This window comes from Chamaea fasciata, unplaced genomic scaffold (genome assembly GCF_029207755.1).
Source record: "Chamaea fasciata isolate MVZ Bird 193981 ecotype frontalis unplaced genomic scaffold, bChaFas1.0.hap1 SCAF_4, whole genome shotgun sequence".
Classification (NCBI taxonomy): Eukaryota; Metazoa; Chordata; class Aves; order Passeriformes; family Sylviidae; genus Chamaea; species Chamaea fasciata.
In genome coordinates this window covers 5,146,673-5,163,485 of record NW_027094089.1, presented here as the reverse complement: position 1 = coordinate 5,163,485, position 16,813 = coordinate 5,146,673, and the positions used below count along the sequence as shown (strand labels likewise).

The window sequence follows — 16,813 nt, the reverse complement described above, 5'->3', positions numbered from 1 at the left end:
AACAAATTTTGTAGATATAAGGGGAAAGTAATTCCCTTGCCTGCTTTTGGCACAGGTAAATAATAAGGGTTAAATAAAGCTTGCAAATGGATCTTGAAATACTAAACCATTGTTTAATTTAAAACCAAATTGGATTTCTAAAATGCTAATTATTTAGTATATTTAGATCAAAATTGTAAGGATTGTTTTCCTTTCAGGGAGTGAGTCTGACAGTGAAAGTGAGAAGGAAGATAAGGAGGAAGGCAACACTGATGAGAGTAGTGGGAGTTCCTCTCCCAGTGAAGAATCAACTGACAGTGAATCAGACGGCAAAGAAAGTGCTGCTAAGAAAACATTTAGAGCTGTCAATGAAAGGTAGGTATATGTTTATCTGGTTTTAATTTTTTGCAATACTAGTTTGTAAGGCACTCTTCCTGTTAGCAGTCTGCCAAGCCTTTAATTAGGCTATTTTGGGCATGTATTGGCCAAGGAGTCATGTCAGTGTATACTAGTAATAGTCAGTGTATGAACCTAGTTCATATTTTCATTTATCAGACTACTCTTATGTTTGGAATTAATTTCTGACTTCAGTAAAATCTTGGGTGGCTTGTTGAAAATTGATGTAACCTTGGGAGGCTGAATAAGTGATCAAATAGTTGTGTGAAACACTTAATTACCTTTTGCCGCAATTTTGCTGAGGGCTAAAATTAAGTCCTTCAACACTTTGCCATTATGTAACTAAGACAATTGATTTTTCTAAATAATGTTATATTGAAAAGATTATGATCCAAATATTAGAGGCAAGGGCTGTGAAGGGAAACGGTCATAAGATATTTAAGTGTTAGCGCTTTTAAGATTGCCTATTATCAACAGCATTATCATGTATTTAAAGTATCATTAAAATTTTGAGTAATTGGGGCTAATACCTTGGATTGTATGAATCTGTTTCTTCCACTGCTGTCAGCAAGAGGCCTCTGCAGACACAATCGCCCTTTACTTTGTAGTCTGCTGCCAGCTCACTTGATGAGTTTGCAGCTCAGCTCAGTCGTGGCTGACAGCGCTGATTGGGGCGCAGCGCACACTCTGCTCCTTTTATTACAGACAGTAATTAAAGCAGCTCGCCTTGCCACTTCCATAACAAACACAGCATAATGCCCTAATTATGACTTTATTAATTTAAGTCAGGATTTAATGATTTTAAAAGTGATTTATATTGTTTTTCCTGTTCAGAACAAATGAAATCTGTAGGTTAAATTAATACAAGCTTTTCATCATCACAAAGTTAAAAAGCTAGTTACCAGTAAATTCTTTTCATTAGAATAACATCTGAAATTTTAAGCAGTAAGATAAACAATTATTACCCATCAAAACTGGCTGATGTGCAGTAAAGTACCATTTTTAATCTTCAAATCTAGTTTTAAAGCTAAGCTAAGGATAAATTATTGAAAAACAACTTCATTTATATAATGGGTTCACAACAACTTATTTGTTAATGGAACTACAGCTACTGTTGAATGGCAGTGAATGAAATATAGATAATTCTGTTGTCATGAAGAAACTTTGAATAGGATATGGTGGTGAAGTTTTGTTTAAGTCATTGGCCTCAAACAAGTTTTTAAATATTGTCATATTGAAATATGATTTTCAGTACCTATTTTTCACTGTGATTTTAACAATCAGATATGCTACATTACACTGTTTTTCTGAAGTATACTACTGCTCCATTTTTAGCTCTGCTGGCTTCAAATTTACTGCTTTATGCTTTTGACTAAAATTCAGGGAGGTAATTTTAGGTTCAGTTACATGGGTAGGCATGGCCTAAATGTTATTGATTTTAAATAATTTTGATTAAATTTTATTTAGGTAATTCAGTCATAGGAAGTTCTTGAGAGGAAGAAGACTGTTTTGATCTCTGTTATGTTAGATTTTCATTTCTCCTTTCTTGTATTTTTTTCATCTAAAAACATTGCAATCTCAAGCAGTGATAGTGTAGCATAGTTCATTCTTTTGTACTGCTCCTAAAGCTAGAGCCAAAATGTGCAACAATTTAATATGAGTCCAAAGGGACTCTTAATAGTTGAGTGGTCTAGGTTTGTTTAATTATTGTTGACCTTGTTACCCTTCAAGCACTTCAATAACCAATTTATTGTCTTGGGAGGAGAGCTGGATCAGGTAGTGTATGAAACACCTGATTTGGAAGTACAAAATGGTTGTTTGCATATCCAAGAAGAGAGGGTTTTTTCCTATATGCCATATTATGCCGATATGCCAATTTTTCTGCTCCATGATAACTGTTAGAAAACAATTTTCATTTCCTGTGGTCGTAACTCCCCCTGAGACAAAAGGGTAATCTACTAATTGGTATTTTAAGTATTATTAGATGTGAACAAGGCAGATAATACTCAGTAACTGTTAACACAGACCAACAAAATCCAACATTGGTAGGATGAACAGAACTTCATTGTGTGAAGAACACTGTGACTGAAGCTGTAAGGCTGTAAGTGTGACCAGAGGTGTAGGAATATAACAGCTCTTGTGTATAAACTCTTTAATGGGTTGAGCTATTTGTAGACATTATTTCTAGGTGGTGCAGTTTTATTTAGAAGAATTAAAAACCGAATTAACTAAATTAATTGATTTTTTAAAGCAGTATTACTGTACAAAAAGATGATACACCAACATTCTGTTCAGTGTAGGTGGAATAGTATGAAAACATCTTTATTTAAAAGGGTGGTTGAACTTTCTGTTTTAATGTCACAAGCTTGATGCATGCAAATAATATTTTTAATATTTCATATGTTCACATTTTGTTTGGCTGTTTCACTGGTTGAGACTACTATGTGATGGTGTACTGTGTAGTATAATAGAACAGTTTTTTGCAGCCTTAAATAAACTATTCATTCATAGCTGAGTTTTTTATTGTGGACAAATAATAACTTAAAACTCATTTAATAAAACTTTGAAATGCTGTTTTAGGATTTTGCCTAAGCGGGTGGGGGGGGTGGTTTTACATGTCTCTTAACATTTATTTTAATTATGTAGTGATTCAGAGGATATTAGAAAGAAAGTGGAGGGGATTTCCAAAAAGAGAAGCACATCCAGTTCCTCTGATACAGAGTACAGTTCGTCAGAAGAATCTTCTTCAAGCTCCAAGTCAGAATCCGACTCTAAAAGTGACTCTGAGTCTGGAAAATCTAGAAATGCTACCTCTAATAAGGTTGGTAAGGTAAAATACATTTCTTTGAAACCCCTATAAAATATGAAAATGTGTATCTAACCATCCATCTATGTTTCTTTCTGTTGGTATGAAGATGAGTCGGAATTTTATGCATACCCAAAAATATCCAGAATTTGTGGAAAAAAAAAATTTTACTTTTCATAGAGAGACCAGTCCACAAGTAGTTTGATAGTTTTAGCAAGTAAGAGCAGTTTTATAACAAAAAACCCTATTTCAGTTTATAGTTTCATATTATTTTTACTCAATATAGATGAAGAAAAACAGAATGTGACCTTACCTTTTAATCTGTTCCCTTCTTCAACCAAGCAGAGCAAAAGATGAAGTGAGACTGTATTACTTGAGAAATGGAGATGTATTTCTATGGTTGATCATTGTTTTCTGCCCAAATAACACATTTGGTAACACACCTGTCTCAAGGGTTTTTTCTTCTAGAGCAGCCAGACTGGATCTTGCCCAAAATTGGTAGCACAAAAAATAAAATTTAAATCCTCTCAGAATAGACTGCTTTGATACTAGATGGGACATGAATTAATTGTAACAGTTTGCAGCTTCTCAAATCAGCATGGTGTTTTTTCACCAGAAAGTAATATGTACTCTGATGTGCATAGTTCTGAGCAGGCATTGCAAAGCCATGTTCAAACTATACTGTCAGTATTCTCAGGATATTGACACCATGTTGATAATTTATTTCACTTCAGTTCTGTAAACTGTTTGGTTCTTTCACAGGGTATGTGAGGACTACTAGCATAAAGAAGCTTTTTGTATTTTAAAACAGCAGGATGTGTGAAGTCAAATACACTGTATATGAGAACTGGAATGTCCAAGAAGCTTGGGATTGAATTGTTGAAGTCAATGGAAAGTTGTCAAGGCTTTGGTTTTTAAGAGAAGAGAAAGAATGTTGCAGTAGTTCTGGAGTCTTACTTGATTAAGAAGCACCTAAAAGGAAATGTGTTAGGAACAAGAAGTATTTTCAAACAGTTGACAGAAGAGTTGATAAGAGTAGAGTCAAAGGATAGAGGGGAAAAATTGCAAAGGTTTTAATCACAAAAGACATTAAAACAAATAGTAATGGGTTTGTATGCATGGCAGCAAGAAAAGTAGCAAGGAGATTATTGGGAAGAACAGACAGTATAGAGCTCACTGTGCAGAAACTAGATGTTCCTTAAATTTTTTTTCATTTAGAAATTAGCACATTTAGTATTAGGGCAACAGGGCTAATGAACTGTAAACAGCAATGGTCATATGTAAAGGGGCAGGAGGTAGTTATTGTAATGTCCCACAAGGAGGACTGTTTCAGTATATGATATTAATCCCTGGAACTTTGGAGTTGGTTTCCACTTAAACCATGTTACATGGCTGCATTCAGGTGTTTCTAATACTTGTTTATTTTTAGATGTGTAATTAGATAAGGGGGTGGGGGAAGAGAATCACAGGTATTTTTTATTAAAGGTGATTGCTATGCTAATTAGCTTAATAGGGTTTTTTTGAGAGAAACACGTTTTGAGCCCTGTAATGATAGATGAAGGTAACTGATGGTAACCTAGACAACACCTTCCAAGCTGGAAAGAAAAAACAATTTTTAACAAACTTTAATTATACTTAAGGGCTTATATATAGGCCCCTTATGTGTCAAGGTACATTTTAAAAGAACCACACAAATTTATTTTTCTGCTTCCTTCCTGACTTATTTTTCAGACCCCTCAGGAAACAGATGGTTTCTGCCAGGCTCTCAGAAATGCATGCTTTATTCTGACAGTTTGTCATCAGAAAAGACATTGCTTATGGTACTGTGCTGTAGTGTGTTCTTAATTTGGGCAGTCTATATGGGGAGATTATTCTTTAGGATTTCCTTTTCAGTAAAACTAGGAAAGATTTTCTGAAATACATACTAATAAAAGAATTTGTGGTTAGTGAGCTCTATTTTTATGGTTTCTCATTTTGCCACATGTTATGAACTATGTTACATCGCTGATGTTCTGGGTGACGTTTACCGTTCCATATATATTGTGTTGGGTGCTATTGCCATGTTCTGCAAAATTTTCTTAATAAAAAAGGTTTTATTACATTCACACTGGAGCTTAATTTCTACCTACATTCATGCACTTACTGGATTAAAATACACTACAAAAAATCCAGATTATTTTCCTGAATATGTTATTAATGGTTTAGTATTTTCCCTCCTGACAAATCATTTTGAAAAAGCTGTTCTGTTCATTGTAATTGAGCTGCAGTGAATAGAAAAGTCAGTCTCTTGTACTGCAGTCCTTTATATCATTTTGAGATATGGATAGTTTGAGGTGTTCAGATACATATTATACTGTAAGGATAAATACTGTAGAGTTAAAATGCAGATTTGAGAATGATGCATGTATAAGTGGGTGTCTCTACAGTGGGATTTTAAAATCAGCTACTGTTGACCTCCTTCTACAAGTATAATACAGTCACTCAGCTGTTAAAAACCTGATCCACTATTTAAAAAATATACAGAAACAAATTGTCTATCTTTCTGCCTGATCTCCTTTCAAGTGCTAACACAATGGAAACAGTGGGTGATCTGTCAATGCATTTGGATTGTCAGTGATGGTTTTGTATAAATATTGGGAGGATAAGAAATAAAATTCACACAGCAGAATATGATTTCATCTGCCTTTTCTCTGCAGCTCCATGGCTCATGCTGCGGTGTGAAATTCTCATTTTACACACTTTGCAGGCGGAGCACATGAATTATGCATTGAGCAAGAGAAATCTCCTGCTTCAAGTCCTATATGCATTTACCAGGTTCTATCTCTATTACCAAGATGAATTGCAAATGGAGAAATGTTTGATGGAATATACCTTAACTTCTTTGTTTAATATTCTGCTTTTCCCATAGTGAGCTTTCTTGGTAGAAAACTGTTTGGGTCTTATTGTAGGCTTAGTTTTAAGAAAAAAAAAAAAAGAAAAATTGTGTTACAAAGAAATGCCAGACACATCAGAACCTTTTTATTGTCTTGGTTTCAAATGCAAAGCTTTTTTTACTCAATTGAAATATCTGCAGTCATTGGCTATTTATTGGTCATAGATGGCCAATCAATTTTTTTTTCTTGGAAAAAACCAAATTAAAAAAAATCATGTTTGTAATAGGCAGGACCCACATAAATAGATTTCTTTGGTGTTTTCTAGAGAATTGCACACAATTAATGTACATACCCATATGTTGAAATAGATATAAGCAGGAAAGTATTTGCATGTTTTTGTGTATATATAGCACCCAAACACATATATGAGTAGCCCAGTATTTTCTTAAGCTTGAACACTCAGCTGAAGTTGAAAATAAGACATGATCACACTTAAACATTGGCTTTATTTTGATTTAATTAGCTCTTGATTTTTCATTTCCCAAATGGTAGGGTCAGGTTTATGCGTTTTTTACTATCCATTGGGTGGAATTCTTTGCTTGCTTGTTCTTTATAGTAAGCTGATAAATTTAAACACAGTCTTCTGATAAAGTATGCAGTGGAAGTTTTCCTTGCCGTACATTGATTCAACTTTTTTTTTTACTTGTGCCTTTTTTTTTACGACCATTTTATTTTGTTTTGAAGTAGGAAGTAAATTCTCTTGAAGGATTTTTTTTCTGCATTTTTAAACATTTTTAATGTAGAAGATTCAAAGTGATATCAGTGCAGGGATGGATTTCACCTTATAAAAGTACACATCAAGCTTTGCATATTTGTTGTACTTGTGACAGAAAAAAACCTGTGAAGTATACTTTTGGTTTTATTTGTGACTTTGAATCCCCGTCTTAGTTGTCTTCAGTAAACAGATTCTTTTGCAGTGACTCCTAATTTTTTAGAAACTTTAAGTGAGGCAAGTTGAATTCTTATCCTTGCATGGCTCTTGCGTGAGTTGAGCCACTTTTTAGAGACTTTTAATTGGCTGCATATTAAAAGGGGATGGAGACATACCATCTCTGTGGAAATATTTAGCAAATATAAAGCTGTAGCTTTGAACTTTAATCATAGTTGGAGGTAGAACTGTATCTTATGGATAAGTGGGGGCAGAGAGCAAAAGAGTTGAGAAATTGAGGATATTTTTACTATATTTGCCTTTTGTTTAGCTGAATTCTCCTTTAGCCTGTTTTGGTTTCTGAAGAGTTTCTAGTTTAGGAAAAAAGTTGTGATACATTATTTATAGTAAAAGTGCTGGAAATAACAGCTAAACCCAAGATTCAGGGCTAAATATTCACCAAATGATATTATAAAGTGGCTTGGAATTCCTGAGAAGGATTGTCACAAAATTGTGACAAAATTGTGTCTCTGACATGAATAATTCAAGAAGAACTTGTAGTTTATGAAATACACTACTTGTCCTTACTTCACAGATTTAAAACAGAAGTAGCCAAAACAGGCTTAGTGAATTGTTAATAAACACATCTCAAAAGAAAAATCTGGTAGGTGTGAGCAGAAAGGAATTCAAGAAAGTTGGTTTTGCAAGAGTCCCTCACTAATTCTGGACAAAACATACAAGAAATGGTGTAACTTCAGCACCATTTTAACACTATTTTGTAATATTTTCTTTGTCCAAAGGAGTTTTAGGTTTCTGATAAATCAGCAGTAGTAGAACACTCAAATACCGTAGTGATAAGGACCATCAAAGTATGGTGATATTAAAATAACTTTCAAAATAGCGGTTCCTGTTCTTTTCAGTCCACAAGATTATTCTTCTCCCAGAATACCTGAAACATATCTGTAGGGATCATGGAAGCGACTACTGTCTGTTTGAGCCATGGTAATTATAGGAAGAACATGATAAGTGATGTCATTTTGGTCAAGGTCAAACCTGGTGGTCATTAACATCAAGGGCTTCAAATAGCAAAAGCATTGGCTAGTTTCTTTCATGTTCTTTGGAGGGAACCATAGAATTTCTCTCAAAACTGAAAAAAATAAACTCAGTATTATCATTTGTTTGCAACGGACTCTGAAGCTGAGAGACCGGAAGAAAGGGAATGAATGTGCCTTGAGAAAAGAGGTGTCATTTCATTATATGGTGCTGGTTAAAGGAAGTGGTTCTAGCTGCTGAGTTGACTCCAAGCTCTTCTAGAAATTTGTATCCTGAGTGTCTGAAAGGCTCAAGAAATGATGCCCTAGATGGGCATAGAGAGATTTACTGAGTTATTCAGACCTGTGAATTTATTACAAGTGGTAAAATAATTGTATATGTATTTGGTTGTCATTTGGTTTGTGCTGTTTAAGAGGAAACAGGTAAACTAGAAAGTGTGGCTCTTGGAAAGACTGCATTTAAATTACTTGCAATAACTTATGTAGTGGGCAATTTCTTAAGGTCTAAAGGTAGTTAACTTATTTTTGTAGAAAATGGCAAAGCTTTCTGCTTGGTATGTGAGCCAGAGAGGATGAATGTAGAAGAAATTCTTCAGCTGACACAAAAGATGCTTTAGAGTGGGTAGGAACAACACAATGTCAAAACTCTTTGATACACCAAGGTTCTGGCTACATCCAAAAATCAATCCTGTCTACTAAATCACCCTCTTGGCAGTCTAAACTGAGCTGTAACACACTGAATTCTTTCCTGAATCACCACTGTCTAGACATGCTCTGTAGGTATGGCCAACAGTTACTCTTACAAGATTTGTGTGGAACTTTTTATTTAGGTATTGAAGCAAATTTTGTTGAAATACTCTGTCAAGGATTATTAATTCTTTAGTCTTTACTTAAAGTACAGCCAGTTCTTACTAGAACTCATCTAAAGGCTTAAAACTGAAACTTTTTGGTGGCAAAAATCAACTATCTGTTAAATAAATCCCAGTAGATAATTGGACAGAATTCCATGCTCCTAGATAAGTGCAAATAACACTATTTCACTATTTCATATTGAATAGATTTTGACCTGTTTTTCATATGGAAACAGATGTTAGTACCCAAATCTTCTGTCTTAAAAAGTTAGCAGCTTTTTTTTTTTTTTTAATTGTATCAACAGAAATATCTGATCTGTCACCAAATGTTTTCTGTGTAGCAACAATGATTAATATTTAATGAAAACAGGGGCTACAGAAATTCAGTTGTGGAACTTCCGTTCAGTTTAACTATATAAACAAATCTTTCTAAGTAGGTGAGTTCTCTGGAAGCCAAGCCCTGAAAATGGATGCGTTTTTCTTCATGAAAGTAGTAAAATAAATTCACTTGCATTATACAAGTACTAAATGCTTTTCTTTTGCTGATATGGTGAAAGATGAAATATTCGGTTTTTTGGCAGAAAGAAGAAAAACCGGTACAAGAAAGAAAGACTCAAAAAAACCAAGACATGTTTCTCTTAGATTTAGATGATTGTAAGTATCTGAATTTTTCCCAAGGCATAAATTCTGTTCAGTTAATTCAGTGAATTCAAATGTCTGAAACACTGATTCTGTTAATTTATTGTACCAGTTTCCTGACAAAATAAATGCTTAGACTGTCAAGTTATTTTTAAGCAGAGTTATTACAAGATTTTGTTTTATAATTGAAAAATTGTTTCAAAATTTAGAACTTACCACCATATAAAACATTTACTTTGAGAATTTGTGTATGTGTGGCAAAACACATGTTTTGGCGAAACCTTGTTTTCTGTTAAAGCGGGCTTGTTTTCTCAGGTAATAATGGATGTTACTTTTACAACATCTGTGCAATCTATGAGCCGATTATGGTATTATATTAAGATGCTAAAAATAACTTTTCTGTAGAACATTGTGAAATAGTACTCTTGGAAGGGTAAGATAGAGCTGGCACTGGCCTTTGGCTATGTTTGTAGTACCCTTCTTAAAGTTTGCTTTTATAGATGCAGCACATCAGAATTTATATTAACATGTACTTTGCACGTAGCCTGTAAGTGAAAAAATGCTACATAGTATGTATCAAACTGAAGGATAAAATAGAGGAAAAACGGGAAAGGAGGAGAAAACACTTTTAAAGTAAATCACATAGTGTATACATATGAGTTGTATTTGTATTTTCATGGCTTATTCTGACTGTATGTCTGAAGAAGTAATCTTTTATTCAGAAACATAAATACAAGAGCATAACATTTAGATGAGGAGGTAAAGCCTTTTTTGTGCAATGAAAAAAAATCATTGTCTTTCCCGTTATCTTTAATTGTTTTTCAATTCAAGTGTCTTGCCCTTTTACTTCTAGTTTGTCCTGTAACAACTCCTGTGGCAGTTCCTACAGCAGCTGTTCTGTCCCCAAGTTTAGCAGCAGACCTAGAGGGATTAAGTCTGTCGAGTTCATCAGTTATTGATGTAAGTAGCCTGTAAAAAGTGGGAGGGTGCATGTCAGTTTAAGCATTTCACATGTTTTGAGGCTATCATGAAGGTTGTTTTTTTAAAGTTCTTTCACCTATAAAAGTCTTATGTGAAATTATGGTTTACCTGCAAGTCAGGCAGCATTTTTTGATCTGTAATTGCATTCTGAAATGTGGAGATAAGTATGAATATTGCATATCTGATAAGGAAGCCTTCAAGGATTTTTATCTTTCTCTTTCAAATTGTCCTTTTCTTTGCCTGAGGGAAACTTTAATTCAGAAATAAAGTATCCAGACTACAGAGTTCTTTCAAATAGTTGATTTGCTACGCTTCCAAAAATAAACTACAAAAACATCACATACTTGCTAATACTCAGTCTGTTTACCATACATGCTTCCAATCATGACATTTTGCTTCTTGGAAGTAATTTTACATAAGTATATGAAACATAGCCCCTGGGTGCAAATAGAAGGGGTATAGATTTACAATCAGTGGTGTATCAGTATATGTCACAATTCATTCTGTTAGTGCTTTGTAGCACTTTCCATTAGGGAATCTCAAAACTATGGGTGTGATTAAGGTTAGCAAACTTATGGAGATAGAGGTTGTTCTTTATTGTGGGAAAGGATAGTAGTTTGTTCTCTTTCACTTGGGGTTTTTTTTAGTATTCTGTATGTGTTCAATTTAGATTTGCAATTTAAATAGAAATTGAAGTGGTATAACATAGGGTACATATCCTTGTGAAAATGAATGGAAGTGACCAGACAAAATACCAGAGAAACAGACATTATTTTATCCCAGCCTTGTTTCTAATGGGTTAGTATCTAGAGCCTACACTGCAACTTTTAATATTCGCTGGTAACCTACTTTGTGCTGCCACAGGGAACAGTAGTTTGCAACCTCAAATATTTGTTATTTAAAGGAGCTACATGAGTGATTTGACTCAAGAAACAGAAGACCTTCACTTATGATTCAGTTTCATGTTTACAGGCCTCAGGATTTGGTGTTGAAATGGGAGACTTTCAGATAATTTGTTGGATATTAGCCTTATCTAAGAAAATCAGCATGTAATGCAAATTTCAAGCAGGCCAGTAACAATCCATGGACATGCAGTCACTACAACTGATGTATAGTCATTGATGTGTCACACAGTCTGAAGATGCCAGAAATTCTCTTCCATATTATTTTGTAGAGTGGTATACGGTGTTAGGTGGTAAGTCTCTGTTTAACAACAGCTGCAGTGTTACTCTTTGATTGCATGCCACAGTCACCTCTTTTCCATCCTGTATGGCTTTGACAGCTCAAAACACAAGCTGTCACATGTTTACCTGGCTCTGGGTTAGCTTAGAAATGACTCCGGTGTCTTTGCTTTACTTCAAAATTATCACCTTTGAGGGTAAATTAGAGATAGTGAACTGTAATGCCAGAGGCTTAGGTGCCCATTGCTTTGGTCCTTTCATTGCCTACAGTACAAGAACATGTACTCCACTCCCATATTCATGCTTGCTTTCCTCATGATTGCCACTGTTCATTTGCTAAACTGCTTCTCCCCATTCTTCTGAAGACAGCTACAAAGAAATAGTGCTGTTAGATAAACAGAGCTAGAAGGTGTAGGCCGAAGAGTAGAAGTTGTTCTGTATGATGACTCTGCAAAATACCTCATTAGTATTACTGAGATCTGGTAACCAGCATGGAAACTGGAACATTTCCTCATTCTTTCTGCTCTGGAAAGAACCCAGATCATGTAAGAACTAATAGTTTCTGCCTGGATAGTGATTACATGTTTTTATCTGTATTCAGTTTTCAGATCTAAGCTCAGCTTTCATTGCCATTGATAGTTGCAGATGTACATGAGGTCCTTTGCTGAGTTTTCTGCACCAGGTAGCAACAGAAATTAAGTACTAAGGTCAAAACTCATTCTTCCAAATTATATCCATATGGTTTTAGAAGTCTTACATGTGTGCAAGTAGTTAGATAACTATAATGCCGTGTTGTTCAGCATCACCAGGTAATTTTCGAAAAACAAAAATATAAAACTGGCTTTTAAAACGTTATGTGGGAATGTGTTGAGTTATTCAAATATATGTCTCTTCAAATAGTATTTTGAATTTATTCTGTGATGGCTTATTCTAAAAATACTTTAGAAAACTTCCTTCATTGTGAGAGAAAGTGGATATAACTGTAGGGCACATGCCAAACTAACAGTGAGAAATTAATTTATTACTAGGCAATGGAAAGCATGGAGTAAAAATAGATAAGTACTGTATATGACCCTAATATCAAAGAAATGTAGCAGCCACTTATCTTGGAATATGTCAAGCAGTTTATTATTCAAATCATTCAGCACTATAATTGGATATAGCTTTTAGAAAACTTTTAACTTCCAAATTCATAGCTGCTGAGTGTTATAGAAAGCATAAATACAAGAATGGTTTTACAGTTATGGCAAAACGTACAAAACCAAAATATCCTTGAATAGAAACTGCACAATCTAATGCTTTGTCCTGTGGCTCATTTGTTTTTATCATCATGTTTACATACAGTACATTTCCCCCTCATATAAACGCATGCATGCATATTATAGTTTGTTCCATGGAAAACAAAATTCTCTTGTAATTCATGGATGACCTTCTTCCAGCTGAATGCAAAATGTAGGAAATCTGTGTGCGTGCTTCTGCCTTGGTACATGTGGTTCATCTTCAGGTTTAAGTGAACCAGGTCACTGAGGTCACTGGAGGCTTGTGTGGGGATTCTCATGGTGTGCAGGCAAGTGACAGCAAAACTAAGTGCTTGAGGAAACTGTAGTCAGCGTTGATTGAGTTTCTGATGGATAATTTGCAGTTTTGAAAAATATGTGAAGATGCAGTGTGAATGAAAAACAGGAGGCAAGAGAAAACTGCAAGCTGTCAGTGTGAAGCAGTTATTGGAAAACACTGGAAATGGGTGTTGTCCCCAAAAGCAGGGGTTGTAAAGTGAAAAAGGAGGAATTCACAGAAAAACTCATGATTAACCTAAGGCCAGGGAGGATTATAATCTTCTACAATAATTAATATTTTGAGCAGAAGTTGTGAGAGGAGAGAGAGGAGAGCTATAGTAACAGAGAGAAGCTGAAGAGGGCAGTGATCTGTTCCTACCTGTCACACAGCTGATAAGAAAAAAAAGGCTAAACCACCTGTTCTTTTCTCATTAGGACTTTAGATAGTAAAAATGTACAAGCAACTACTCTCCTAAATGTGAAGACCCCTGAGTATGCTGCATAGGATAATTAACTAGTAAAAGTGACACATGGTTTTATGAATAAAATTAGTGAGAAGGAAATATTACTTTGGTAGCAAGAAACCTGCTATGGTTCAGAACAGTGTTAGTGCAAGGGAGAACGAACAGGTCTGTATGAGCTGTGGTGAGAGAAGAAGTTGGATGTAAAAAACTGTGTGGCTATATGGTCTGAGTTCAGTAGTATTTGAGGGGAGAAGATTGTTTACCTGCCCCAAAAAGAATAACTTGGGTCAGAGGTGACTAGGAAAACCTCATAAAAAAAAAATACATGTACCAAATGGGGGGAAAGCTCTTACTGTAGTGGAGAAATACTTATAAAAATATTTGTTGTAGCAATTCAGACTATCAATTATTTTGCTTATGGAATCAAGTTATAATTTTAGAAGTTGTACTGCTTTACTTACTAAGGTTTTATTCAATATGTTCAGTGTTTTTTCATTTTAGTCGTTGGTTCCAATGGTATTTTTATTGTTCCCTGCTACGGCCTTCCAGAGAAACTATTTAGGAAGGGAGGAGTAAATTATCTTGTTTTCTGTTTTGTATCTTCTAAAGAACTTTTGACCAGTCTTCTCTTTGAGAGCTTCTTTGGAGTGGTGATGCATGAAGAAGAAATAATAGCATTTGTCAGAAGTCAAGGTCAAGCTGCAGGCCTGTCAAATCAGGTGATAAATACATTTAATTTTAAATTGAGTACAGACTTAGAGAATTCCATGAGAAGCAGTAAACGTGAAATGAACTCTCTCGATATTTAACTAAAGGCATTTTCAGACTAGGAGAACACATTGAATGATATTTTATTTCTTAGTTGTTGACGTAGTCTTTAGAGTGGAATACTTTCTTCCAGTTTAGGTGGCTTTGTCCATTTAGGCTGTTTGTTATTCCACTATAACAGGTTTTAAGACTGACTCTGAAGTATATTCTTTTCTTGTTTGAAGCATCTCTGCTTAGAAGTACTGGGAACACAAAGGCTACAATAATGGGTTATATAACAGCTCTGGTCTGGTATGCAGTTTGCAAGAAAGGTTAGCATGAAGTGCTTTAAGAATTTTCAAGATCCTACAGTAGAGAAATAAATAATAGTTCTTCCAAATAGTTATTGGCATGCACTTAACTTCATGGGTTTTTTTTCAGAGCTTTGCTAGCAGCAATTATTCTTTAACTGTATACATTTTTCGTTCAAACTCTGGTCTGAGTGCTTAGCTCAGGAATGACTGCATCAGAAGAAACATTAAATTGTTATTGTGATGAAGGAGACATAGTGCAGCCACTTACAATAGCAGCAGATATGGGCAATGATGTTCTTCTGCCCATTGTTCTCAGGCAGATTTTGATCAACTACCACTGTTTTTCAAATAGTTAGTTTTACATTTCTGTAACTATATCCATACCCTCTTAAGGCTGCTTATAAATTTTTTTACTCAGGCAAAAAAGGATGCTTTTAAATAAACTTTCAATATTAGCCACATCTTCTCTCCTATCATAAGTTTTTGTAGTTTTGTATTAAGATAGCATCATTTTATTATTTTTATAGCTTGCCATTTGCCCTCTTGTTTTTTGGCTTCTTATAAGGAGTCTTATCCCCTTGCTATTTCATCACAACATTTTTCCATTATATCCACTGTTTTCATTATACTTCTGAAGCCCATGTTTTTATATACAGATTGAAATTGGGAAGTTTGTTGTGGGGAGATGAAGGAAGAAAGTGTGCCATAAGACAGTCTACATCTATCCTATTCCTGTGAATGCTTATAACTTTGCTTGTGTTGTTGACCACAACTGCACATTAAGCAGAGATATTTTTGCAGTTCTGAAGTTTTCAACTTAATTTTGTGAAGGTGGGGATTTTTTCTACGTTGAACAGTCTCTGTTGTGCCCTACAAGATTTGTAACTGGCATAAGGCATAATTGAAACCACATTCTACAGTATATGTTAATAGGGTCCTTGGGACAGTTTCTACATGTGAAGCAAGTGAAAAGGCTTTGTCTTAAATTTAGGAGTTAAAAAATAACGACTTGTTAGTGCCACCCAAAATTCAGCTATGTGGCTGATTAGGTGTGACTGATGCTTGTGGGAAGGCAGTGTGGTCCAGTGGATACAGGACTGGGTGTTACATATGGAAAATGAGTTCTATTTTTGGCTTACTACTTGCTGTGTGGTCTGGAGGGAGTATCTTAATCTTTTAGTTTTCTGATGAAAAATGAGGATAATGTTGCTTACTCACTTTGGGAAAGCAGTTAGAATTCTACGAATGAATGTAGCTGCTCATCAGCAAATATTAACTCTTGCCAGGCTAGAAGAAGAAATGAAACAAAGACTCGAACATACTTTTTTTTGTTTTATTTGGTTCATGTAAAATTGCTGTATAGGTGGATGTTTTTAAATTGGTTATAGAGAATATGTGTGGCATCAGATGTTCGAAAGCTTTCTGTCCTTTCAGAAATTGCTTCCACACACTTCTAAAAATGTTAGATTGAAAGAAAAAAAAAATCTACCTCAGCACTATTTTTTTGTCATTCCACCTCTATTCTTTACTTAAAAATGCATTTCTAATATTTTATAATGTTTAAGCCTTAAAAACACACATCTTATGTTTATTAAATGCATTCATTCTTAACAAAATCTACATTTCAAAATCTCTGACTTATTTTCTTCAAATAAATTAGAGAATTTTGTTTGGAGCTTCTAACAAGACGTTTGTTCTAAATCAGGAATAAGTTTCTGATATGGGACGCTGGACCAAATAATTGTATGCTCAGTCTGAGTGGTATGGTATACTTCTACTAGGTATAATATAATTTATTTAGTTGATTGCTGTGTGGTTCAATACCAGATATTTTTCAGAATATGTCCTTTACTTTTGCTTTTATATATATATGTATATATATATATATATATATATATATATTTATATATATTTATATATATATATATATATATATATATGAATGAATGAGATATTATTTATAATTATATAAATATAATGTATAAGTAGTTAGCAACTTGTATATTAATGTAATTGTATTCTGAATAACCAGGTCATTGATTAACT

The 16,813-nt window shown here is 34.4% G+C and overlaps 1 protein-coding gene across 4 annotated transcripts in view; it reads left to right on the top strand.

Annotated features, from left to right (window-relative positions):
- The window catches only part of AP3B1 (adaptor related protein complex 3 subunit beta 1), a 155,669-nt gene that overhangs the window by 91,728 nt on the left and 47,128 nt on the right, over positions 1-16,813 (top strand). For 3 of the 4 annotated variants that reach the window (XM_066180771.1, XM_066180770.1, XM_066180773.1), the window contains exons 19-22: positions 198-354; positions 3,022-3,196; positions 9,467-9,539; positions 10,378-10,484. In XM_066180771.1, coding sequence (XP_066036868.1) covers positions 198-354; positions 3,022-3,196; positions 9,467-9,539; positions 10,378-10,484 — 512 coding nt within the window. The remainder of the gene's footprint in view (positions 1-197; positions 355-3,021; positions 3,197-9,466; positions 9,540-10,377; positions 10,485-16,813) is intronic. The other variant, XM_066180772.1, reaches the window with a different exon arrangement.